Here is a 26,938-nt window from a genome sequence, read left to right on the forward strand (position 1 = left end):
ATTCAAAACGAAAATAATTTTATGGTTGGGGTCGCCACATCGTAGGGAATTGTATTAAAGGGGTCGCAGCACTATAAAGGTTGAGAACCATTGCTCTAGCCAGATTGATTTCTACCTCATCTGCCAACACATACCAGCACTGGAGGTCTCGAGAGACCACTTGAGAGGCAGAACCTTGATAGACTTCCTGGTTAAGCCCATCTTTGTAGCACTGCATCAAGACCTCTGGGGGCCAGCCATGCATGTGGCAGGCCAACTCACGAAACTCCTGGGTGTATCCTGGCATTGACCTCCACCCCGGCTGATGGTCTTCATCCTGGTCCTAGCCTTGCGTTCAGCTAGGGGGTCTTCACACCGTATTTGGAGCTCCCTCATAAACTGGTCATAATTTCTTAGCTGGGGGCATTGTCGTTGTGGAGAGTGGCCATCCAATCTGCAACAGCCCCTTCCAGGGCCGTGGTGACACATCTCACTTTGGCTGCCTCTGATGCGAAGTCCTCTCCATACTCCTGCATGTGATTCCAGACTTAAGCTAGGAAGAAACCGAGGGCTTTGGGATCCCCTCTGTATTTTACTCCCAAGGGAGGAACCTTAGGAATTTGGGTCTTCTGCCAAAGCTGCCCCCTGTGGAGCAACAGCGACAGCCACTGGGGTTGATGAGACAGCGACTCCCCCTGCTGCCTCTCCAGCTTCTTCACACTCTGGCAGGGCATGTTTCTGTGTGAGGGCCCCCCTGAGCTCTCCGACTCTTGAGTGCTTTGTGCAGAAGTTGCAAGGCACGGGTCAGCAGGAGGTCCTCTTTGTCAGATTCTGGCAGGGCATAATTCCCACACCATTCTCTGGTGAGAGTCATTCCAGGCGTGTGACTCGGACTCCAGAATTCAGTCCGAGTCCAGTGTCTCGGACTGGATTCTCCTTGAACTGCAGCTTTTCCAGCCATTTCATCTCCTCATGGCACTGGTGTGGTTGGGGAGAGGTTGACCCTAGGGCTCCGGATTCTTCCTGGTCACTCTCGTGGGTCAACATTGTGTGCTCAGCCCCCTCAGCCAATAAAGCAGATCTTGCCTAATGTCAGGCCTCCCTCTATTCAAAACCCAAGAAAGAAAACCTCCAACTCCTTTGAGATAAAGAAGAAGTACTTTTACTGAGTTTGAAATGATAGCAGCAAAAGCAAGGCAAGATCTGATTCAAAATGCACTTTTGATTGAAAGTTTCTCCAAATCCCTCCCCCCACAGGGTCCAGTGCTGAGGGTCCAATCAACGCCCAGCATGATGATGTGTGAAACTCAACTTCAGGTATTTTGCCCATCTGGAGTCCTGGGACAGTTGGTCTTGTCTGGATGTAAACAACTCCACTCAGCGGTGCAGTTATTCTTAAGAGCAAACCTCCCTTTTAGTTCACATGGGTCTTCACCTCATTATGTCACTTCACCAACCCAAATGCCATCCCCCCCCCATTATGATGGCAGCCAATAGCAAGCATGCATCAAAGTAGAATCCCATGCTGGAGATCTGGCTGACATCCTGAATATTAAACAAAGAAACACATGTGGTCTCTTGGGGTCCAGACAAGGCAGCAGCAAAAACAGATTGAGGGGCAGTCGAGATGCAGGAGAGGAAGGCATGGGGTGGCCACAGAGAAGTGACATGGAACAGCCCTGAGGCCACCCTGTGAGCCCCTCCCACTAGCCACACTGGCAAGAGAGTTCATTGGGTGGCCCACAGAAGCGTCCATGTCCCAAAGACTCCTCTTAAAAGCCACCAAGGAAGACCATGGAGATGCCTCTTAAGGTGGGAGGGGGACTCATCTGACGCCTCTGTCAGGAGGATCCAATGGTGGTGGGTTCCTCTGGGAGTCCGTTGGCCTTCCTCTTCCAGCGGCTAGAAGAAAACAAAGAAGAGGGTTGAGCTTTAGGAAACAGGAAGCACCAAAAGGCAGAAATCCAAGGGGGCATCATGTGGAGTAGATTGGAGAATTCAAAAGGAGAAGAAGCTTGGCTGGAAGATTAATTCATTCATTCATTCATTCATTCATTCATTCATTCTGTGTCTTTCTGCTACCGTAATGGATGTGGCTCAAAATGGTCTTGACCTTACTGAGTGATTCTACATGGAGGAGCTGCTCTACATGGCCTCTTGAGTTGGGCAAATGTGGCTGAGATGATGGAGGCTTTGCAGTGTGCAGGTGCTTGAGACCAGTCTAAAATTCTGGATGTTGAGAAATACAGAAGATTCTCCCTCCTCTTAGATGTGTCACTGTCCTACTGGTTGACCAGAATGACCAGGAATGTGCTAGGGGGCTGGATGCGGATGGTGGTAAATGCATCCTTTAATGAAGATATGCTGTCCAATCTTGTCTTTTGGAGATGCTGGTTGGACCCTCATCCCTGCATTCTAGGCTGCCATAATTGAAATGACCATTGGATGGCAGCAAAGGGGGACCGGTAATTCCAAATACCTACTTGGTCTAATTCTAGGTCTGACAAGGGGAAGGGGAAGGGCACTTATTCAGTAGCTCTGGAATGTCTTGTTCTCTAATCTTTTCATTGCAAGCTCCATCCGGTTCCTCTGGCTCTCCTCTGGGGCAGAAGGGACAGGAAGAGAAGGGAAGGATTGGGTTTCTCACAGAGCATCCTTAAGAGGGTATCTTTGCTGGATTTCACCCTCAGAATGAGCCCCAAAGAGCCAAGAAGGAGAAGACTTCCCATTTTGCTAAGGCCCAGCAGGATCCAGAGAGGCAACCTGTTCTCGGTCAGGAGGGTCTCGGTGTGTTCTGAAAGAGAGCAGCAGACCCTGTGAATCCTTTCAGCAGACCCCAGAGAATGGAGCACAGCACCTGGCCTCATTGCAGAGGAAGTTCCTCCCACCCCAGGCAGATGACCGGACCTGGAATCCCACCCAGATTCCATCAAACAACCAGGGCAGGCACACCAAGCTCTGACCACAAGTGCTTGTGGTGATCACCAATGGACCAGCTGAAGCTCTTGCATGGCCTTCAAAGGCTGGTCCCAACCCAGGTTCAGTATAAGTGACTGTGGTAGGAATGAGTGTGATTGTCACACAAGCCCTCCTGGCCACAGCAGAACAGGGGCCAAAAGTCCAGGAGTACTGCTGAACTGTACAATGGTCCCACCTAAGGAATTGTGACCCCCTCCCTGTGGAGAACCTCATTGGGAGCACCCTAGAAACAAGATCCCTGAGTCCATTGTTACTCAGCTTTGCTAGGGCTGAACCCAAGCCTGGTCCTTCCCATCCAGGCCCTGATAATTATCTCCAGATCAATTGTAACTGGACACTTTCATGAATAGGTTATAACATTCATGAAAGTATAGGTTATTACCAATAATTTGAATTGAATACATGCATAATTTTATTCTTCGGGATTGCTGGTTGCAGTCCAACTCCTTTCAACCTCCCATAGTTCTCCTCCACAAATAAGTGTAGGAGGGTCTACCTTCTCCAGGACCTTTTTTCTCCCAACTAAATTTATCTTTGGTCCCAAGACCTCTTTCAAGGAGAGAAAAACTTACCAGCACAAACTTCCTTTAAAGAGACTGTCCTGGACGCCTTGCTAATCAGGTTTTCTGCTAAGCAGGTCACATTGTGAGCAAGGTTGATCACAGAACTCCCAAGGGTGGGGTCATTGCTCCGGACATCGGAGCGCCAGCTGAATTTCACCCCGTCTTCCCAGGGCTCTTTAGAACAATTCAGCTGCCAACTTCCATTTCCAGCTGCATTAGGAGTGCAGGTCACTCGCAGCTGAGAGCCCAGCAAACGACCTGAGCAGGAGATGGAGAGACACCATTTGGGAAAGGCCACAAAATCCCAGGGAGGCCAAAGAAGAAGGAAAAGCAGCAACAGCCATGGCTCAATCAATGGTTTAGCTTAGATTAGAGCAGGGAAAATAACATGTTCTGCATTTTGGTCACAAATAACAATCCCACAACAACCCCCTCTCTCATATGACACTCTGTCGTGTCCCACTCCTCCGCTGACGGCCGGGTCGGGGAAGTCCGTATCAAGCATGCCTCTGCAGCTCTGCCCAAAGTCCTAGCAAAGTCCTCAAGGCAGGCAGGAGACCAGAAAGTGACTTCAGCAATCCAAGTTAGACTTTGCCTGACTCAGAGAATGCCAGAAAGCAGATCCTTTATATAAGCCATAGGGTGTGGCTCCATGACTCAGCACTTATCCAGGCCTGCCCCTCCCTTCTTTTTGCTGACGTTGCCTCTCAATTCTCCAGAAGCGAGGATCTCTCCAGCCTCCAGCTGTTGGTAATCTGAGCTCATGACTGGCTTCACATTCTTCAGGCTCACATGCTGTGGGGGAGGAGTTTAGTTGCTCTGTTTGCCTGGGCATGGTGCCAGGGCTGGGGGCTGGAGGCATGCCAGGACATTCTTCCGAACTATCAGCGTCCGGCAGGAGATAAGAGGGGCCCGGCTGCGGCAGGGGGAGCGAGCGAGACACAACACTCTCATTGTGAAGGGTGAGGCCCATCATGATAGAGGAGGGCAGGTACCCCTCATCCTCTACCTTACCCCAATATTCCTATGAAGGGAGCATATATACTGAAATACTAGAATTAGGAATGTAAGGGAAGAGATATACCTGCATGATGTAAATATATGTTTCCTGAGGTACTGACATAGGACAAACATGCCACACTGATATATGTATTGTGCCTTTGAAGCTGTAAGACAGACATGCTGGTGTCCTGGAGTGTTGAGGTCACATTGAGTAAATTCCTGAATTGTTATTGAGACCTCATCTCGAAAGCGTCTGGCAATTGTCACCCATCATTTGATCAGAGCCCATCATTTGATCTCTCCCCACCCCACTCTGGCTGAGAACGTGTGTGTCATCCTCCAGGGGACCAAATGGCTAATTTAGAATACAAAGGAGGAAGATAAACAATGCAGAGGGATGTAAATCTGGAGTTAGATTACATTCATTGACTTTTACTATGGGAATATACAAACCAGATTCCAGAATACGCAGGTGCCAGAGTTGAGGATTTGTGACCTTTTGGGTATAAGAGGACATTGCTTTCTCTCATGATTTCGTAGCTCCTTCCTTGCATGTATGTATGTGTTTGGAACGACTATCCATTTGAACCTGATCAGGATTAAATGCTATTTTACTCAAGCCTCTGTTTAAGTCTCTTGATTGGCAGTTATGAGCTTAGACATATTAATAAATGAACCTTACACCTCTTTACACCAAACCATGGATTGAGGGCAAGAGGATGAGGTTCCAGGCTCCAAGGACCCCCTGACTCTTCCCCAAAAGAGTTTGTGGGTCCAGCCGGTCCCACCAGATCCACATAGAGGACGCTGAACTTCCTCTCTGGAGATTCCAGCCTCAAAGCCCACCTGCCTCTCTCTTCCTCTCCTCTCCATCTGAGAATCCAGTTTTGGCTTGGCCCAGTCCAGCATGAGCCCCAAGGAGCAGGACGCTGGAGAGAGCTGTGATGGACCCCCACAAGCCCCCTTCCAGAGGGGAAGCATGTGCGGGACATGGCTTGAGCTCCATTCTAACCCATCGTAGAAATGCAAGTCCTCAGATATGTCAAAGCTCCAGGCATGGAAGAGGATGGGCAGGGGGGGAAATGGTGGAATTTGTGGGGGGGTGGATAGCAAATGTGAGCAAGACTAGGCCTGATGAGAATATACTTAAGCTATCAGGTTAATATGTTTGCAATTTAATATTCATAACTGCATATATATATTTTTTTAAAAATCCCAAATTCTGCCCATTTGAAGAGAGATTAAAAAGGAGGGTGTCAGCCTCCACTCCAATCTTCATATCTCTTTGTACTCCTTATATTCACTTGTTAGATAGCGTAGGATTTTATTTCTAATGTAAATAGCTCTTGGATTCAAGTTAAGTAGAGAGGGCCCTTTAAGAGTGTCGGTCTGACATAATTAAGGGGGGGAGGGGAGATTAATGTTTTGAATTCAACAGGAATGTTTGAGCGCGAACTCTAACAGACATTGCATTCCTGATATGATTGACAGCCAGAGACCTGCGGAAGAAGATTACCACGGGACCCCGGGAAGGAGCTGGCATTGGACCAGACCTGATGACCTCTTGGGGAAGAGGAGGGAGAAATAGGGGGGATATAGATAGTTAGCCACATTTTGTCTCAGTTTCAACTTTATACTACTGCAATCAAGATGTACCTAGTAAAAGTACTTTTCTTTATTTTCAAATGAAGTCAAGGTGTATTCTTTCCTAGATATAATCAGAGGCGGCCTGACAGAGGGAGCAGCAGGTGAGAAATTCTGAGTCTCATGGCTGCCATTCTGCTAGCATCACTTCGCATCCTGCCAACCTGACATTTCCGGAATGTGGGGAGGGAACAGGTTTGGAATGGGAGGGGGGGGAGAAAGGGAAGGCTGATGCTCATGCAGCACCAGCCTGGTGAGGAGACCCTCCCATCTAACCCAGGGTCACCCAAAGGAATGTGCAGATGAAGAAGGGGTGAATTGAAGGTCCAATCCAAACAACAGCAATACTTCTAATTGGACAATGATTGACAACAAGGGGGAGACCTGGAAAAGGGGAAAGTTAACTGTATCCTTTTGTGCCAATGCAACAGACTTCATCCTGCTGCTTCTGTAATCACTTCTGCTCCAGTAAAGTATACTTTTGGTCACATATCCTTGGTCACCCTAACCTTTCTTTTTCCAAGATGGTGCCAACGAAGGCTGCCTTGGTGAAATGCTCTCTAATGGTTTCTTTATTTCTAATTATTCTCTGCGACTCACTACAGATTTCCTACTCACAAGACCATCTGCTAAAAATTAAGCAACATTTCTTTAAGGAGCAGCTTTCTGTAATCTCACCCCCACCCCCGACTTTACAAACACGGAGGAGATTCTAACACAGAAAGAGGCAATTTCTCTGGAGCCATGGATTACCAAAAAAACCAAACGACAGAAGCAGCAAAGGAGAGGTAAACAGGCGGGGATTCTAATCAAGCTAAGAAATAAGAGAAATAAAACTCATCTGCCTTCAATTTTCCTAACCAATGTACGTTCACTTGCAAATAAATGGATGAAATACTCCTCTTAAACGAATACAATTCTGATTTTCACAATTCAGCAGTCCTATGCTTCTCTGAAACCTGGTTAAATGAATCAATTGAAGATAGCAGACTGCATATCCCAGAGTTTCAGATTGAACGATCAGACAGAATTACAGAAACATCTGATAAAAAGAAGGGAGGAGGTTTATGCCTATATATTAATAGCAGCTGGTATCAGGATTTAACTGTAATTTACCAATTCTGTGACGAAAATTTAGAGACTTTAATTATCAACTGCAAACCTTACTATTCGCCTCGTGAATTTTCCTCATTTCTTCTAATTGCTGTTTATGTTCCACCACAAGCCTGTGTAAATAAGGCATTATGAACTCTAGCTGACCAAATCAGGAAGGATGAAGCCAAATATGCTGATTCACTGGCCATTATTTTGGGAGATCTAAACAAGGCAAACTTAAGGAAAGAGCTACCAAAATACTTACAGCATGTCAATTGTTCACTAGAGGCAAGAATACTTTAGACCATTGCTACACAACACTAAAAGACGCTTATCGGTCTTTACCACGTGCAGCTGTAGGACACTCTGATCATTGCATGATTCACCTTGTACCTGCTTAGAGGCAAAGACTTAAAACCACAAAACCAACAATTAAATCAATGGACTGTACTGAGGAGGCAAAATTAAAGCTACAGGCCTGCTTTGACTGCACTGATTGGAATATTTTTGAAGATACCTCTGCAGACCTGGATGAACTCACAGATACTGTAACATCGTATGTCAGCTTCTGTGAAGACCTATGTGTACCGACAAGGGACTTGCGAATATACAGTAACAACAAACCTTGGTTCACACTTAAACTTAAGCAGCTACGTCATTCCAAAGAAGAAGCCTACAGAAAAGGTGATAAAATGCTGTACAATCAGGCCAGAAATGTACTAACAAGGGAGATCAGAGCAGCAAAAAGAATCTACTCTGAAAAGCTAAAGAATCAGTTCTCAACAAATGAACCAGCAAACATGTGGAAAACTCTTAAAAATATTACCAGCTACGGCAAACCTCCTTCCCAGGCTGAAGGAAATCAACAACTGGCAGATGACCTGAATGAGTTTTACTGCAGGTTTGAAAGGAAGCTACAGCCACCTTTCTCCACAACCCCCATCTCAGACACTCCAACAACAGCCAAGCCTTCTACAACTGACCCCATCCGATGGGGTTCACAACCCCTAGTGATCACAGAAAAGGAAGTGCAGGACCTATTTCACAGACAAAAGCCAGGAAAAGCTCCAGGCCCAGACAAGATAACTCATTCTTGCTTAAAAGTCTGTGCTGACCAATTGGCCCCCATCTTCATCCATATCTTCAATAAATCACTACAGGTGTGCTATGTTCCTTCTTGCTTCAAACACTCTACCATCATCCCAGTGCCGAAGAAGCCCACCATCAAGGAACTGAATGACTACAGACCAGTTGCTCTAACATCTGTAGTCATGAAAACCTTTGAAAGGCTAGCGCTGTCCCACTTGAAAACCATCACTGTTAGACCCCTTGCAATTTGCATACGAGCAAATAGATCAACAGATGATACTGTTAATATGGCTCTGCACTACATCCTACATCATCTTGAATCTCCAAAGACCTACGCAAGGGTCCTCTTTGTAGACTTTAGTTCAGCATTCAATACTATCATCCCAGATACACTTCTAACTAAGCTAAACCAGCTACAGGTACCTGAACAGTGGATCACAAGCTTCTTAACAAACAGGAAGCAGCAGGTGAAGCTAAGCAGGATCACATCAGATACCTGTACAATGCTCTCCCCACTTCTCTTCTCTCTGTATACCAATGTCTGCATCTCCAACAATCCATCTGTTAAACTACTGAAGTTTGCAGATGACAAAACAGTGATCGGTCTCATTCGGGACAATGATGAATCCGCATACAGACGGGAGGTCGAACGACTAGCCTTGTGGTGCAGCCAAAACAATCTGGAACTGAACACACTCAAAACCGTAGAAATGGTGGTAGACTTTAGGAAAAATCCTTCCATACTTCCACCTCTCACAATACTAGACAACACAGTATCAACAGTAGAAACCTTCAAATTTCTAGCTTCTACCATATCATAAGATCTAAAATGGACAACTAACATCCAAAACATCATAAAAAAAGGACAGCAAAGAATGTCCTTTCTGCGCCAACTCAGTAAGCTCAAACTGCCCAAGGAGATGCTGATCCAGTTCTACAGAGGCATTATTGAGTCTGTCATTTGTACCTCTATAACTGTCTGGTTTGGTTCTGCAACCCAACAAGACAGACACAGACTTCAGAGGATCATTAGAACTGCAGAAAAAATAATTGCTACCAACCTGCCTTCCATTGAGGACCTGTATACTGCATGAATCAAGAAGAGGGCCGTAAAAATATTTACAGACCCCTCGCATCCTGGACATAAACTGTTTCAACTCCTACCCTCAAAACGATGCTATAGAGCACTGCACACCAGAACAACTAGACACAAGAACAGTTTTTCCCCGAAGGCCATCACTCTGCTAAACAAATAATTCCCTCAACACTGTCAAACTATTTACTAAATCTGCACTATTAATCTTCTCATCGTTCCCATCACCCATCTCCTTCCACTTATGACTGTATGACTATAACTTTTTTTTTTTTTGGAATTTATATCCCGCCCTTCTCCAAAGACTCAGGGCGGCTTACATTGTGTAAGGCAATAGTCTCATCCATTTGTATATTATATACAAAGTCAACTTGTATTGCCCCCCCAACAATCTGGGTCCTCATTTTACCTGCCTTATAAAGGATGGAAGGCTGAGTCAACCTTGTTGCTGGTAGTCCTTATGATTTATATTGATATTGTTTCCTGATTGCTTATGATTATGATTGCCTATGACTATCATTAAGTGTTGTATCATTAAATGTTAAATTTGTACCCTATGACCATCATTAAGTGTTGTACCTTGATGAAGGTATCTTTTCTTTTATTTACACTGAGAGCGTATGCACCAAGACAAATTCCTTGTGTGTCCAATCACACTTGACCAATAAAAATTCTATTCTATTCTATTCTAAGTGGGATGGATGATACCGGGCTCCATCCAGAAAGTGCATCGCTTCAGAAACTGGACACCCAAAGCCCCCCTGAAAAGCCTCCCATCTCTATATGGCACAGTGGTTAGAGTGCAGTACTGCAGGCTACTTCTGCTGACTGTCAGCTGCCTGAAGTTTGGCAGTTCGAATCCCACCAGGCTACAGGTTGACTCAGCCTTCCATCCTTCCGAGATGGGTAAAATGAGGACCCAGATTGTTGGGGGGCAAGAGGCTAACTCTGTAAACTACTTAGAGAGGGCTGTAAAGCACGGTGAAGATAAGTCTGAGTGCCATTGCTATTGTTATATCACTCTGGGCAAAGGAGTTTGCAGGAATTTGCTGCCATGGGTGGGATACTTACGAAATATTTGCAGATCAAAGGACTCATCCACCTTCTTTGCATCTGGTGAAATAATTCCTGCTATGAATACGCCAGCATCCTCTTTCTTGAGATGGCTGAGATGTAATTCTCTGCAGTCCTTGGAGATGTTCACTCGCTTTTGATAGGCTGGGAAAGGGACCTGGAGTTGACAGGGCTCTTGAAAGATCGCCAGAGCAATAATTTCAGGCTCACTGCCAGCAACTTTAGTCCAGGAAATTGCTACAAATGGTGTAGAGGTCTTCACTTTGAATGTGACAGACTCTCCCAGAATGCCATTCACTTTTGCTTCAACGTCTTCTGTAAAGTCAGAAAGAAAAGAGGGGAAGCCTTCAAAATTGAGTCACAGGAGACCTTCCAAGAGACATTTAATTTCTCACTTTTTCTGAGAAGGGACAAAATGGCTCCAAAGGACATGATGGGGCTTCTCTGGGCAATGGCCTTTTCTTCTTAGAGTAACAAGAGGGGTTCAAATGTCCTCCATAGGAACTAAGTCCTTCCCTTGGGGTTCAAAAGGAAGATCTACCTCACAGGAGAGACCCAAAGCTCCACCAAGCCTCAGGCCACCTGAAAGACTGACCTGGAGGAGACCCGATGGGGTCATCCGAAGTACCAGTTGGGTTTAGCCTCTCTCTGCCACCCTTTGTCAGCCTCCACTCCAAGCTTCACTCTATTTGTGTTCCATGTGTGCAATTGTTTCAGTAGTTAGATTACAATGTCAGTATGTTGATGTAAAATAGCCATGGACCTAAAATGTATACTATCCGATTCAGGTTAACAGAAGAGGGCCCTTTAAGAGTGTCGTCTGACATAAAAGAAGGAGGGAGGGTTTGAAATCAACATAAACGCCAGACATGCGGGCTTTCCAACGAACCCTGCATTCCTGAGATGATAAACTGCCGGAGACCTGCGGAAGAAGATTACCATGGGGGGGCGAGAAGGAGCTGGCATTGAACCATTTGTGGGAAGGAGGGACTAACAAGGGGATATGGGATGTTAGCCATATTTTGTCTCAGATTCAACTTTAAACAGCTGTAGTCCGGATGTATTTAGTAAAAGTACTTTTCTTTATTTTCAAATGGTGTATTCTTTCCTAAATATAATCAGAGGCAGCCTGACACCCTTCAACTGTGATCCCATGTGATGCTGCTTTTATTTCCTGCCACTAATTTGTATTTTCCCCCTCAACCAGGATGGCAGGAGTGAGTCTAGGACCTTCAGGCTCCCACCCTTGGCTGCACCTCCTTTGCCTCCAGCCTCCCACCTCATTTATAGCCAGCTTTCCTCTCCTTGCCCTCCCCTGGCCAGTCTCCTTGGCAAATGGGCCTCCACCCCTCCACCCCATGCCCTTTGGCACAGCTCATTTGCCAAGACACCGTTTGTCCCAGACCTTTGGCTGTGCAGGACAGTTAGCTGCCAGCCAGTCGGGTGGAGGTCTGCCATGGTGTTGCGGGGGTGGTGTGCAACTGCCAATAGGTGATTGCAGGGGCTGTGGGGCTGTGGTGGGGGGTGCAGCAGGAGAATGGCAGTGGCATGGCTTCTGGGGCGGGGGAGGGGCGGCAGCCCAATTGCCCTGTAAGGTCGCGCCTTGCCAGCCTTCTCAAAAAAAGCAGAACTCTTGAAACAAACGGCGTTTCAAAAGGAACTTTTATTGGAAGACAGTGATAGAAGTGAGAGTATAGGCAGAATATGAATTTCGTGTGCAGGAGCATTAGGTTAAAACTGCTCCTTTCAAGGCCCCTTCCAATGCCCAGTTCATCTCTGAGCCAATCCCAAGGTGTGAAGAGATTGTGAGAACTTCAGGCTAAGAAGGTGATAACAGGCAGTTCCCAGGTGCCACGATCTCGCTCCTCTGATGGTGAGAAAAAACAGATGGCCCCAGGAATATTTCCCCGGTCCCAATTTCCAGAAGAGACATCAAATCAGAGAAAAAGGAACAAAGAAAAACCCCATGCAAGTGTAATTCGAATCATCTCCCCTCCCACCAGAATGGCAAGGTCCCAATAGAGATCAACTGGACCTGACATGCTGCCCCCCTAAAAAAGGAGACATCCACCTGGAGGCAAAGAAAATAATAAAAGGGAAGACAATAATTAGAACAATTAGTTAAGTTTCTCAGGGCAGAGTTGGTGGAAGCACTTGATTAATTTAGGGGCTTTAATGTATTTTTTGTGAACTCACTCATTTTGAAATGTGGGGAGGTCTTTCCAGGCCACTAAATATTGGGTGGATCCATGGTACTGTCTTGAATCAAGAATCTGTTTAATGTCAAAGTGTTGTTCAGCCTCTACCATAATGGGCTGTGGAAAGGGGTGGTGGTCGTAAGACCGAGGTCACCGGGTTTTAATAGACTGCAATGGAAGATCAGATGCACTTGCTGCAATGACTTGGGTCATTGCAGCTCCACTGTGATCAGGTTAATAATGCAGATAATGGGGAATAGTCCTGCAAATTTTGGTCATCTAGCCCCCGGGGCGTCATGGAGTGGAGTTTTGGCTTTGGTGTTTAGCTCCCGGAAGGATCTTGATGGCGCAGTGAGGGGGACGTTTGTCTGATCCCACTTCGCTAAACACTTCTGCTAGGTTACGGTATTCCCGGGGAATGCCCTTCAATGGCTCACTTTGGGGGCAGCCACCAAGTCATTTCCACAGCTAGGGTTTTCCTTGAGACGTCTTTCTCTTGGGGTTTCCCCTGCTTGGTTCCCTTTCATCCGGTCCACCTATGGGTTCCACTTTTTTTTTTTATTTGCATTTATATCCCGCCCTTCTCCGAAGACTTAGGGCGGCTTACACTATGTTAGCAATAGCCTTCATCCTATTTGAATATTTATATACAAGTCAACTTATTGCCCCCAACAATCTGGGTCCTCATTTTACCTACCTTATAAAGGATGGAAGGCTGAGTCAACCTTGGGACTGGTGAGACTAGAACCTGCAGTAACTGCAAGCAGCTGTGTTAATAACAGACAGACTTAGTCCATTGAGCCACCAGAGGCCCTTTTTCTACCCATGATAGTCCTAGGAGCAGAATCCATTCCATGCCCAGAACCACAATAAAAGCAATAGTCTCAGAGTGGTTCTCTATGGCAAGTTTTAGGGGCTCCATGGCAAACATAGCCGAGACTTTTCCCGCAGTGGACCCATCCAGCTGGCAAAATACTATGGGGTTTTTCAGCTATCTTAGGTGGGTCCTCGATTTTCCCACTAGACTTGGATTTATTAGACACCAGGTCCACCAGGTGCAGTCTAGTAGGGCCGTCAGCACCACCTTCTGTCCTGTGCTTGGGCTTAGCAGTTCCATGGGCACAGCGATGGCCTCGATTGTCCCACTTACCAAGGGGTTGTAGTCGCTGTCCAATGGGCTCAGTTCCTCTTCTTGTGCGGTCAGAGTTCCAGGTCCATACTTGGGAGAGGACTGGAACTCCATGACTTCACCACACTTCAGACCGGTTTCCCTGGAGTGTTGGGAAGGTTTTGCTGGCTTCCCTCTGGATTTCTGATCTCCCTTTCTGGTCGGGGTCTTTACGTGACATTCCACTGCACAGTGGCCTTCCCTTCTGCACTTGAAGCAGGCTTTTGAGCATGGTAGAGTGGACTGGGGCTTGGCAACCTCTCTCTTTCTCTTAGGTGGTGACCACTTCCGGGCTCTGCTTGGGTGATACTGGTTTCAGGTTTGGTCGATTTCGTTTTCTTCTGCCAAGATGTACCTGTCAGCGTTCCAGAAAACCCTCCTTGCAGAAGAGACTCTTTCAAAGTTCTTTTACTAGCATAAGTAATCTGGCACAGTTGGTTGAAATCCGATTCTGGGGATCCGGGTTCCTCCCTCAGTAATTTTGTTGTTAGTTGCAAAGTCGTGTCCGACACATTGCGACCCCATGGACAACGTTCCTCCAGGCCTTCCTGTCCTCTCCCATCCTCTGGAGTCCATTTAAACTCATGCCTACTGCTTCAGTGACTCCATCTAGCCACCTTGTTCTCTGCCATCCCCTTCTTCTTTTGCCCTCAATCTTTCCCAGCATTAGGCTCTTCTCCAGGGAGTCCTTCTTTCTCATTAGGTGGCCAAAGTATTTCAGTTTCATCTTCAGGATCTGGCCTTCTGAAGAGCAGTCAGGGTTGATCTCCTCTAGGACTGACTTGTTTGTTCGCCTTGCAGTCCAAGGGACTCGCAGGAGTCTTCTCCAGCACCAGAGTTCAAAGGCCTCCATTCTTTGATGCTCAGCCTTCCTTATGGTCCAACCTTCACAGCCATACATTGCAACTGGGAAAACCCTCAGTAATACAAACTCCAAAATCCCCACCCTCATGACCCCTCTGCCAATCACATGCTCCAATCTCCAACCATCCCATCTCGAGACATCACTCTGGCAACTCCTTCCCCAGATGCTCAGCCTGACCTTGACTGGCAGGAAGAATGTTGTTATGTCTAATAATCCCTTGTATACCCCCCCTTCCCCCCCTTTCCCACACAGGAGAAAGTGGCAGCGTGTGGAAGCCTTCGGCCTAGTATGGCTTCCAAAGCTGACAGGACCAGTCATACAGGCGAGCTGGGGCTCCTCTGGCGATGCAAGCGTGGTACAGATCATCATTCAGCCCATCCTTGAAACAGCTCACCGGTATTTTTTTTATTATTATTATTATTTGCATTTATATCCCGCCTTTCTCCGAAGACTCAGGGCGGCTTACACTGTGTCAAGCAATAGTCTTCATCCATTTGTATATTATATACAAAGTCAACTTTTATTGCCCCCAACAATCTGGGTCCTCATTTTACCTACCTTATAAAGGATGGAAGGCTGAGTCAACCTTGGGCCTGGTGGGGCTTGAACTTGCAGTAATTGCAAGCAGCTGTGTTAATAACAGACTGCTTTAGTCTGTTGAGCCACCAGAGGCCCTTATTTCTTCTGGCCAATCCACGTGGTAGGCCAGGTCTCAAAACTCCTCTGTGTATTCGGCTATCAGCTGCTGGCCTTGCTTTACGAAGTTGATGCAGTCCTTGGCTTTTCGGTCAGCTAGAGGGGGTCCTTGAATCTGTGCCTCAGGACAGATTCTGAAGCGGTTAAAATGTCAAAGCTCAGGGGTGTCCACATTACGGAGGGTCACCATCCAGCATGCGGCAGTCCCCTCTAGGGCCAGGGTGACGACCCTGACCCTCGCCCCTTCGGTTGGGAGGTCCCTTTCATACTCCTGCATGTATGAAAGCACATGCACCAGGAAGAACCACAGCTGCTGGGGGTCTCCATTTGATGCCCTGGGGAGGGGTGCCCTCCATTCCGGTTGCAGATGTCCCCTTCCACCAGCACGAGGGGCTTGCACTCTGCTGGGATCTCTTTGAGGTGGGTTCCGGGGGATGGCAATGGGCTTGTTGGTGCTTTCCACAGTGTTGGCAGATGTCTCAGCAGCTGGGGGATTCCCTCACTCACAGGTGGCCTCCTCTCATCGTGTCTTGTCTCCTGGACTGCAGGCTCCAGCATCTTGGAATCTCATGCCCTGGAGGGCCTCCCTCATGAAGTGCATTGCTTGCTTCTTGAGTTGGTCAGATCAGTTCGATGCCTCCTCCATCTCATAGTCATCATACAGGGTTTCCAGCTCCTGCTTGCACCCCTGTTGTTAGCTGCCCTGGGTAAAGGTGACTCCTCAGGTTCTCCCGTCCCAGTCCTCTTTTTTCCCTACACCAACAGACCACCTCGCCTTTGGAGAACCGCCCAGGATGATTCCGTCCTTCGTCCACATGCTGGGGCTTTCATCGGGTTGAGTCTCGATGGGAGTTTCCTCCCCACATTCGGCTTCCTCATGATCTCTGCCTTGGTTGGACATCTTTTGCACAGTCCCCATGAAGCCTCTCCCCACTGAAGCCTCTCTTTTCAGATTCTGCCTAATGTAAGGTCCAGCCTTCTCAAGAAAGCAGAACTCTTGAAATGAACAGCATTTCAAAAAGAACTTTTATTGGAAGACAGTGATAGCAGAGAGAGTTGTAGGCAGAATCTGAAATTCCTGTGCTGGTGTGTTAGTGCAAACTGCTCTTTTTGAGGCCCCTCCCAGTGTCCAGTTCATCTTTGAGCCAATCCTAAGGTATGTTGTGAGAATTTTGGGCTGAGAAGGTGATAACAGGCACCACGATCTCAGTCCTCTGGTGTTGAGACAAAACAGATGACCTCAGGCACATTTTTCCATCTTCGGACTTTGTGATTAGCCAGAAGAGGCCAGTTAACTCTTGCAAACAGGTCTTCATACAGATCACATTTATTTTCAGGCATTCCCAAAGCAATGACTTACAATCAAGGTGAGATTCATCTGAGATGTTCATAATCTGTCCCATTTCCTAGTGTAAAAGGACTGCAAATCTGTCCCCCTGTTCAGAAAGCATGCTTCTCTCCTCCATGGCAATTCATAATGGCCGGGGCTTTGTTCTACACCCCAGGCAGAAAGCCTCAGTGGCCAATTAGACACACAGATGTGATCACATGTCACGGACTACATTTCCCATAATGGAATCTCTTAAGGAGACAGCTCTTAATTCTTAAGGTAACTTATTCACTATAATTCACGATCTAAACAGCACACCCATTCCTTTCCACCCTCCCACTTCCCAAAGAGAAAGGAACACAGAAACATCCTATTCATGCATGTCCCCAAATCTTCCCCTTCCCACCAGAATGGCAGTGTCGTAATAGAGATCCATGGACCTGACAGGCCATCTGAATTCAATTTGCCCATTCCTGTCCATTTTAGTTTGCTAATTCCCAAGACATTGATGTTCAATATTGCCATTTCATGTTTGACCACCTCCAGCTCCAGCACCTCCATCGGGAGCTCCACCTCCAGATCTGTAGATCTTACATTCCAGGTTCCCATGCAATATTGTTCTTTACATCATCAGAGTTTCTTTTTATCACTGGACACATCCAAAGCTGAGTGTCCTTTTGGCTTTTGCCCAGCTGCTCCACTCTTTTTTTTCCATAAAAAAGTTTTATTTTTACAATCATATCAAACAGCTCATCCAATGTACAGTTATATCCAATTAGTCGGGCTTGCCCAGTCACCACCCTCCTTTTTAACACTCTTCCCTCTTCTACCTTCTTCTACTTTCCAGACCTTCCTCTCCTTCTCTCTTTCTCCTTCTCTCTTTCTATATAAGAAATAACTACATCTCTACAGAAATAGAGCACAACAATGATGAAAATCATCTTGAATGTATTTGGGTCAATATAAAAGGGGTGAAAAACGATATTGCCATAGGTCTATACTATAGGCCACCCAACCAAACAGAGGAAGTAGATGAACTTTTTGCTAGTCAGCTAACTAAGGTATGTAGGAAGCACATCACAGTAGTAATGGGGGATTTTAACTACCCTGACATCAACTGGGAAACAAACTCTGCACCAAGTGGAAGATCCAACAGGTTCCTAACAAACCTAGCAGACAACTTTGTTTCCCAAAAAATAGAGAAGGCGACAAGGGGATCAGCTATATTGGACTTAATTCTCACTAACAGAGATGAAATGATAGAAGGTGTTGAAGCTACAGGAACCTTGGGGGCAAGTGACCACGCAATATTGGAATTCGACATTAAGCAAATACAAGTAGTAGAACAAAGTCAAACTAGAGTCTTGGACTTTAAGAGAGCTAATTTCAATAAACTTAGAGAGAGCTTGAGAAGGATTCAATGGATGAGAATCCTCAGGGGGAAAACAACTCAAGAAGCTTGGGAAATTTTGAAAAGTGAGATTATAAAAGCACAGTCTAACACAATACCAATGAAGAAGAAAAATAGTAGATCTCAAAAGAAACCAGCATGGATGCATAAAGAACTATCTGACAAATTGAAAGACAAAAAGGACAAATATAAGGCTCCAGTGACGTCACCCTCCTGCTGGGTGCTCTAACAGAGCACTCCGTGTTAGAAGATTGTAAAAGTCAGTGAAACAGAAAATAAATCACTGTTCACTGAGCTTAGCATAATCTCTGGGTGAAAGAGGTTATCAGAATTGTGGAAGAGTGGCAGGTCTGACAGGGGGTTTGCTCTCAAGAGCGAATTTTCCTGGATTTATGACCCCACTGAATTCCACTCCTTCCAACTTCAGCACGCCCCTGTTTTTATCAGGGAAAAGGAGAGAAATGTCGCTTCTGCTCTAGAGGACTTATTAAATTGATTGATATTCCAAGCAGACGGGAATTTCACAAGCGTTCGATCTTTGATGCAGAATCAGCACGGCAAGTACCGACTCCCTTTTTGAAACTTGAAACCTTTCTTTGTCTTTGATTAATTGTCTTTTAAAATGGCGTCTAAAAATGAAAGTAAAATTTTTAGTACGATGAAGCAGCGTTATTTGTGGATTGTTACAAACGGAGTTTTTATACTGAAAGGAGGAAGGAGAGTTATTAAGTTTGAATTCCTGATTCTTTTGAAGACAGAATGGCAGCTAAACCTTTAAAGCCTTCTGGAAGAAGGGATCTGAACCAAGTCTTGAGGAAATATTGAAAGAACAATTAAAACTTTCTGAAGATAGGCAAAAGAGATGATGGAGAATTTTAATGCAAAAATAAGAGAAGATATTCTTATGGCAGTTCAAGGACTGAGTAAAAAAATTGAAGGATTGGAAGTGGAAATGCAACAGATCTCTCAGTCAAATAAGCATTTAGAAGACGAAATGAAAGGTGTTCAGAAAAAAGTGGATCAAAATGAAGATCAGGTTGTGATATTACAATATAAACTTATGGAAGGAGCTCTTAGAATTGTGGTATGCAAGAAGAGCGTGAGAAGACTTAAGAAAAATTATATCAGAAGCATTGGCTGAATTTATTGAAGCGGACCCCAAGAGGTAGCTTACCAAATTGATAAAATATATAGAGTTAATTCTTGGATTGCAAGACAGAGAAAGCTTCCTCGGGACATTGTGGTTTATTTTGTGAAAAGGACTATGAGAAATCAAATTCTGCAAGTTTCATATCAGACAACTTTAAAAATTGGAGAACAGGAGTTGAAGGTGTTGAAAGAGATTCCTTCAAAGATGTTAAGAGACAGGAAGGAATTTGCTTTTTACACAAGAACTTAAAAAACATCAGATTCAATTCAGATGGGAGGTGCCAGTTGGACTGACACTATTCTATCAAGGAAGGAGATATAGAATTGACACTGTTTTAAAGGCAAAGGATTTTCTTTCTACAGTTTTGAAAGTCGAAATAGAAGTGATAGAAAACTTCAAGAGACTCAAGAAGGCGTGGTGACCCAAGAGCCTTTATTGCTGCCAGTATTAGAGGAACCACAAGAGCAAAGGGTGACAAGAGGAGCCCTTAAGCGTAAAGAAGAGCAACAGTCTCAAAGTAAAAGTCAGGATCCCATTATGGAAGCTGTGGGAGGAGCTAGACGGAAGATACCGGAGGAGGAGCTTCCGTTGTCTGCTTCAAAGCTTCAGGAGGCCAGTAATGGCAAATAGAATCTTGTCATGGAATGTTAATGGCTTGAATTCAGCTCAGAAAAGAAGGAAAATATTTCACTACTTGAAACAATTTAAAAATGATGTGATTTGTTTGCAAGAGACACATATAAAATTATCAGACCAAAAATATTTAATTAATTCAAAATTGGGTAACCATTTTGTTGCATCAGCTTTGGAAAAGAAGCATGGAATTGTTGTATATATCAGGAAGGATATACCAGCTAAGCTAATTGAGGCAGATATTCAAGGAAGATTTATTGCTATTGAACTGGTGATAGATGCAAAAAAGACTTTGTTGATAGGTATTTATGCACCTAATCAGCAACAAGAAAAGTTTTACAAAATGTTACATGAGAGGTTGACCCTCTGGGATTATAGTTCGTTTATTTTATTAGGAGACTGGAATGGAGTAATTGATACAAGAAGGATAAGAGAACCTCCTCCAAGAAGATACCTATACATGCAAAATTACCAAAATCCTTTTTTGAAATGATGGAAGACTTTGAGTTTAGAGATATATGGAGGTTACGGAATCCAGATGAGAGAGATTTTACTTTTTTTTCTGATAGGCATCAATCTTTTTCACGCATTGATTTTATTTTAATTTCTAATGACTTGCTTTCTAGGGTGAAGAAAACGAAGATATTTCCGAGGTGTTTAACTGACCATAGCCCAGTATGGATGGAATTATTACAAGGCAAAAAAGGTGGTAGAACATGGAGGTTGAATGAAAATCTGTTTAGATATGAGGATAATGTAACTTATTGTAAGAAACAGTTAAAAGAATTTTTTGATTTTAATATGTACAAAGGGACACCTATAGGAACTGTGTGGGAAGCGAGCAAAGCGTTTATTAGAGGGATATTGATTTACTTGGACAACAGGCAAAGGAATAATAAACAAAGGCAGCGTAGATATTTGGAAGAAGAAATTCAAAGGAAGCAACAGTTATTAATTCAAAACCCACAAGATCATAAACTTAAAGAGGCTATAAAAATATTACAGAGTCAATTTAATATGTTAATGGCAGACCAGGTGGCAACGAATATACAATATGCTAAACATAATACCTTTTGTAATGCAAATAAACCTGGGAGATGGTTGGCATATAATTTAAGGAAGAAACAGAAAGCACGTGTCATACAAAAAATAGAATATAAAGGTAAAGAGATATACCAACAGGATAAAATTAAAAAGGCATTCTCAGAATTTTATACTGCACTATATGCAAAAGACAAAATATTGGATAGGGACATTTATGATTATTTGAAAGATTATAAGGTGAATATTCTAACATTAGAACAGAGGGAGGAGCATATAAAGAGATTGTATAATGTGTTGCTTGAAATAGATTCGGAAAAGGATTTGGTAAAGGATTGTATGATAAAATGGGCACAGAATATTCAGGAACCAATAATGTTGGAAACATGGGAGAAAATCTGGGTTAGAAATGTTAAGTTTACACAAGCACAGAATTTAAGGGAAAATTTTTATAAGATGTTTTATAGATGGCATTTAGATCCCAAAAAATTATCATGTATGTATCCTAATATCCAAGCGAAATGTTGGAGGTGTGATTGTGATGATGCTACATATTTTCATATTTGGTGGACCTGCAAGAAAATTAAGGTCTTTTGGATAAGAATTTGGTGGATTATTCAAAATGTACTGAAGAAGAAGATAAAGTTCCTGCCACAATTTTTCCTTTTGGGAATTATAATGGATTGTACAGGATTGAGACTAAATTGATTTTGAACTTAATAACAGCAGCAAGACTGTTGATTGGACAATACTGGAAGAAGAAGAGATACCTACAATAGAAGAATGGATATTGAAAGTTATTAATTTGGCTGAGATGGCTAAAATCTCAGCGTTTTTAAAAGACAATACGCAGGAAAGATATTTAATTGAATGGAAAAATGGATTGATTATCTACAAAACAGATATCAGATTAAGAAATATCAGATTGCCTTTGAATAATTAGAAAGTTATTTTATGTAATGGGAGGGGTTGGGAGACGAAAAGCTTTGGATGTGGTTATTTGATTGAAGGGAAAATTTTATTCTATGTTTGGTTTATGTATAACTTTACCTTGTGATTGACCCGGGAAGCCGGGGGGTGGGGGAGGGAGGGGGGTGTTTTGTTTTTTTTTGGGAGGGAGGGGGAAAAAAGGGGGAAAAATGTTTTTGTTTTTTTAAAACTCTTTCAATAAAAAAAAAAAGGACAAATATAAAAAGTGGAAAGAGGGGCAAATAACTAAGGCAGAATATCAGCAAATAGCCCAAGCCTGTAAAGATGAAGTGAGGAAAGCTAAGGCTCACAATGAACAAAGGCTAGTGACAAAAGTAAAAAATAACAAAAAAAGCTTCTTCCAACATGTTAAAAACAAGAAAAAAGTCAAGGAAACAATTGGCCCATTGCTGGGAGAAAGTGGCAAGAAGATGACAAGCAACAGGGAGAAAGCAGATCTACTTAACTCATTTAAGTAAAAGCCAACATGGGTTTGTCAAAAACAGATCATGCCAGACTAATCTTATCGCATTCTTTGACAAAATGACAAAATTAGTAGACCAGAGGAATGCTGTCGATATAATTTACTTGGACTTCAGTAAAGCATTTGATAAAGTAGACCATAACCTACTACTAGATAAAGTAGAAAAATGTGGGTTAGACAGCACCACCACCAGATGGATTCGTAATTGGCTGACCAACCGCACTCAACGTGTAGTCCTCAACGGAACTACATCCACATGGAGGGAAGTATGCAGTGGAGTACCCCAAGGCTCTGTTTTAGGCCCAGTACTCTTCAACATCTTCATCAATGACTTGGACGAGGGGATAGATGGGGAACTCATCAAATTTGCAGATGACACCAAGCTGGCAGGAATAGCCAACACTCCAGAAGATAGGCTCAAGTTACAGAAAGATCTTGACAGACTTGAACATTGGGCGCTATCTAACAAAATGAAATTCAACAGTGAAAAAAGTAAGGTTCTACATTTAGGCCAAAAAAACAAAATGCACCAGTACCGTATATGTGGTACCTTGCTCAATAGTAGTACCTGTGAGAGGGATCTTGGAGTCCTAGTGGATAACCATTTAGATATGAGCCAGCAGTGTGCAGCAGCTGTTAAAAAAGCCAACACAGTTCTGGGCTGCATAAACAGAGGGATAGAATCAAGATCACGTGAAGTGTTAGTGCCACTTTATAATGCCTTGGTAAGGCCACACTTGGAATATTGCATCCAGTTTTGGTCGCCACGATGTAAAAAAGATGTTGAGACTCTAGAAAGAGTGCAGAGAAGAGCAACAAAGATGATTAGGGGACTGGAGGATAAAACATATGAAGAACGGTTGCAGGAACTGGGTATGTCTAGTTTAACAAAAAGAAGGACTAGGGGAGACATGATAGCTGTGTTCCAATATCTTAGGGGCTGCCACAAAGAAGAGGGAGTCAGGCTGTTCACCAAAGCACCTGAGGGTAGAACAAGAAGCAATGGGTGGAAACTGGTCAAAGAAAGAAGCAACTTAGAACTAAGGAGAAATTTCCTGACAGTTAGAACAATTAATAAGTGGAACGACTTGCCTTCAGAAGTTGTGAATGCTCCAACACTGGAAATTTTTAAGAAAATGTTGGATAACCATCTGACTGAGATGGTATAGGGTTTCCTGCCTGGGCAGGGGGTTGGACTAGAAGGCCTCCAAGGTCCCTTCCAACTCTGATGTTATGTTATGTTATGTTCTCTTATCTACATCCTCTCCTCCCTCCACCCTACACCTTCCTTCTCCCTCTTCTACCCCTCTTCCTTCCTCTTCTCCTCTTTCCTACCTCCTACTCTCTCCTCTCCGTTCTAAAATGGTAACTGGGCAGACCCGACCCTACATTAATTATATTTATACATCTTCAATAATCCCTGTACATTAACCATCACTCCATCTCTACCCTCAACCCCCCAATTCCTCTCCCCCTTACCCCCCACCCCCCACCCCGACTTCCCAGAACAAAATGCAGGGTATCAAAACTAACAATCATAATCCAAAATAATTCCTAAATTATAATCTCTAGTCACTCCACACATAATCACACTCTCAATTCCCCTCTCCTTCAGAAATATATCTAATACAAAATATTTCCTAAATTTACTCATATGCTATTCGATATTTTTTTATCTGATACTTATTTTGAATATAATCAATCCACATTTTCCATTCTAAAATATATTTTTCTTGTGTATAGTCTTTCAAGTAAGCAGAAATTTTTGCCATTTCTGCCAGATTTGATACTTTGAGTGTCCATTCTTCAATTGTAGGTAATTCTTCTTTCTTCCAATATTGAGCAATCAAAAGTCTTGCGGCTGTTATTAAGTTCAAAATCAATTTAGTCTCTATAGCTGTGCAATCCATAATTATTCCTAGTAGAAAGAACTGCGGAGTAAACTTAATCTTCTTTTTCAAAATATTCTGCATGATCCACCATACTTTAATCCAAAATGCTTTAACTTTTTTACAAGTCCACCATATATGATAATAAGTGGCATCTTCACAATTGTATCTCCAACATTTAGCCTGTACATTAGGATATATACATGACAACTCTTTGGGGTCTAAATGCCATCTATAAAACATCTTATAAAAATTTTCTCTCATATTTTGCGCTTGTGTAAATTTAACATTCCTCACCCAAATTCTTTCCCAGCTGCTCCACTCTTGTAGAGCCATTTGTAATTGCCCTCCGCTCTTCCTCAGTAGCATATTGGACACCTTCCGACCTGAGGGGCTCATCTTCTGGTGTCATATCTTTTAGCCTTTTGTCCATAGAATTTTCTTGGCAAGGATACTGGAGTAGACCACATTTTGTCAGAACTCTCCACCATGGCCTGTGAATCTTGGGTGGCCCTGCATGGCATATAGTTCATAGCTCTATGCAAGACTCTTCACCATAAGAAGTCAGTGATCTGTGAAGGAGTGAATCTGTTTTGCTGATGTTTAATTAGAAGCTGGGTGGTTTTTAATTGGATAGTAATAGATCTCTGCACTGGACTAGATCTTCTCCAAGGTCCTTTCCCCCATGGAAATCTGTGCTTCTCCTCAAAGTTCAAATTCTTCTTTGCTATTTAATTGAAAGGCTGAGAGCTGCATGCATATAAGTCAAGTGGGTCAAAGGTTGGTTTCAGGTCAGCTGTGGAAAAGTTATAGTTTCTTAAATGTGTAGCAAAAAAACTTTCCCTGACGGTTTCTTCACATCTATTTCCTCAATTCATACATTTGCTTCATTTTCCAGAGAATTCAGCTTCAAACCCTTTCAATTCTTTGGGCAAATTGGTGCCTTAGGGGCCTCTGGTGGCTCAGACTGGTAAGACAGTCTGTTATTAACAGCAGCTGCTTGCAATTACTGCAGGTTCAAGTCCCACCAGGCCCAAGGTTGACTCAGCCTTCCATCCTTTATAAGGTAGGTAAAATGAGGACCCAGATTGTTGGGGGCAATAAATTGACTTTGTATATAATATACAAATGGATGAAGACTATTGCTTGACATAGTATAAGCCGCCCTGAGTCCTCGGAGAAGGGCGGGATATAAATGCAAATTTAAAAAAAAATTGATAGTTCTCAGTTTCAGTAATGATAGGCGCCTGGGATGCAAACCCAAACCATTTGGAGCAGCCTTTGAACCTCATCAACGTTAACAAAATCCCCATCAGTCAATTGCAGAAGGCAGCTTGCTTGGAGCAGCTTCCATCTTTTGATGAGACCTTTAAGAGCATGAAAGAATATTTGCCTCTCCCAGGTCCTTGGATTAAAATCCCAAATGCGGTATAAACATGAGTGACAGTGCAATCTTCCCTGATAAGGTTTTTGCAACCTTCCTGACATTTAACTTTCATCTGCATCATGCCCCTCCCTCACTTCCTCGCCATTCCCCATATCTCCTCATCCTTACTTAAATCCTATCTCAGTCTAGCTAGTCCAGGGGTCTCCAACCTTGGCAACTTTAAGACTTGTGGACTTCAACTCCCAGAATTCCTCAGGCAGCTTTGCTGGCTGAGGGACTCTGGGAGTTGAAGTCCACAAGTCTTAAAGTTGCCAAGGTTGGAGACTCCTGAGCTAGTCCATTGTGAGTGTTAAAGTTGTGAGAAGCTCACAAAAGCTGAAGCCTTGTAATAGGATTTGTTAAAAGACTGATAGATTCTGATTTTGATGTAGAACTTCAGTAATTCTCTCTATATTCATTATTCAGAACTTTATTCCTAACCCTGCTTTGTAATTTAGTCGATTAGTTTTAGGTATTCAGATATTTTAGTATTTTACTTTTTGTATTATAGTGCTTAGCAGATATAAGCAAAAGTTACATTCCTTTGTATAATTATTAAAATATGCACAGCCTGTCCTTACAAATCAGTAAAACAGTAAAAGAAGTAATATTTTTTCATTGCAAGAAGAAATTAAACGAAGGTTACATGTGTTTGGGATCTCAGAGGCTACAAAGATTCTAGACCATCTTCCTATTGATGGAAAAATTATTTGGGATTTTGCCATTTTTACTTATATGCTTCCATCATTATTAAATTTTGTCTGAAATTGGGTTTTTACTCCTGTTAATTAAGACTGTAATGTCGAGTAACATACCGGTAATCTATGAAAGATAGATAATGATATCATCTTTAGGTTTCTTATGTTTTGTAAAGAAAAGAGGGGAAAATATCATCTATCTCTTATTATAGAATTTGTAATTTCAATCTTATCTGCATTTTTCTTTAAAAAAATTCTCCAACTCAACAGTTTTTTCCTCCAGGGTTTTATATCTGTTCTAGTAATGATCCAAGCTGGGATCAAGAAAACAAACTGTGTTTTGAGCCCCAAATTTCAGTCCTGGCTTGAAACTAAAACATAAGTAAAACAGACACAACTTACCAGCTCCTAAGAGAACGAGTGATAACCACAAGCCCACTATGCTCTTGTGGGACATGTCAG

The 26,938-nt window shown here is 43.5% G+C and overlaps 1 protein-coding gene across 3 annotated transcripts; it reads right to left on the minus strand.

The window, feature by feature from the left end:
- Positions 1-1,186: 1,186 nt before the first annotated feature.
- LOC131186673 (SLAM family member 9-like) lies at positions 1,187-26,938 on the minus strand. Of its 3 annotated transcripts, XM_058160508.1 has the most exons (5): positions 26,879-26,938; positions 10,516-10,833; positions 3,531-3,779; positions 2,627-2,773; positions 1,187-1,881 (listed from the first exon to the last, which is right to left on the minus strand). In XM_058160508.1, exons 1-5 carry the CDS (start codon positions 26,931-26,933, stop codon positions 1,805-1,807), a joined length of 846 nt encoding a protein of 281 aa, XP_058016491.1. In that variant the 5' UTR covers positions 26,934-26,938; the 3' UTR covers positions 1,187-1,804. The 3 variants fall into 3 exon arrangements, with proteins under 3 accessions (XP_058016491.1, XP_058016492.1, XP_058016490.1); XM_058160509.1 differs by lacking the exon at positions 2,627-2,773; XM_058160507.1 differs by having other exon boundaries at positions 1,187-2,773.

The sequence above is a fragment of the Ahaetulla prasina genome, chromosome 17, assembly GCF_028640845.1.
Source record: "Ahaetulla prasina isolate Xishuangbanna chromosome 17, ASM2864084v1, whole genome shotgun sequence".
In the NCBI taxonomy this organism is placed as follows: Eukaryota; Metazoa; Chordata; class Lepidosauria; order Squamata; family Colubridae; genus Ahaetulla; species Ahaetulla prasina.

Excerpts from the sequence above, each read along its gene's own strand:
- LOC131186673 (XM_058160507.1), bottom strand. The coding sequence starts at position 26,933 with ATGTCCCACAAGAGCATAGTGGGCTTGTGGTTATCACTCGTTCTCTTA. Across the intron at positions 10,834-26,878 it reads ACTCGTTCTCTTAGGAGCTG|AAGACGTTGAAGCAAAAGTG; the intron begins GTAAGTTGTGTC and ends CTGACTTTACAG. Across the intron at positions 2,774-3,530 it reads TTTAAAGGAAGTTTGTGCTG|AACACACCGAGACCCTCCTG; the intron begins GTAAGTTTTTCT and ends GCTCTCTTTCAG.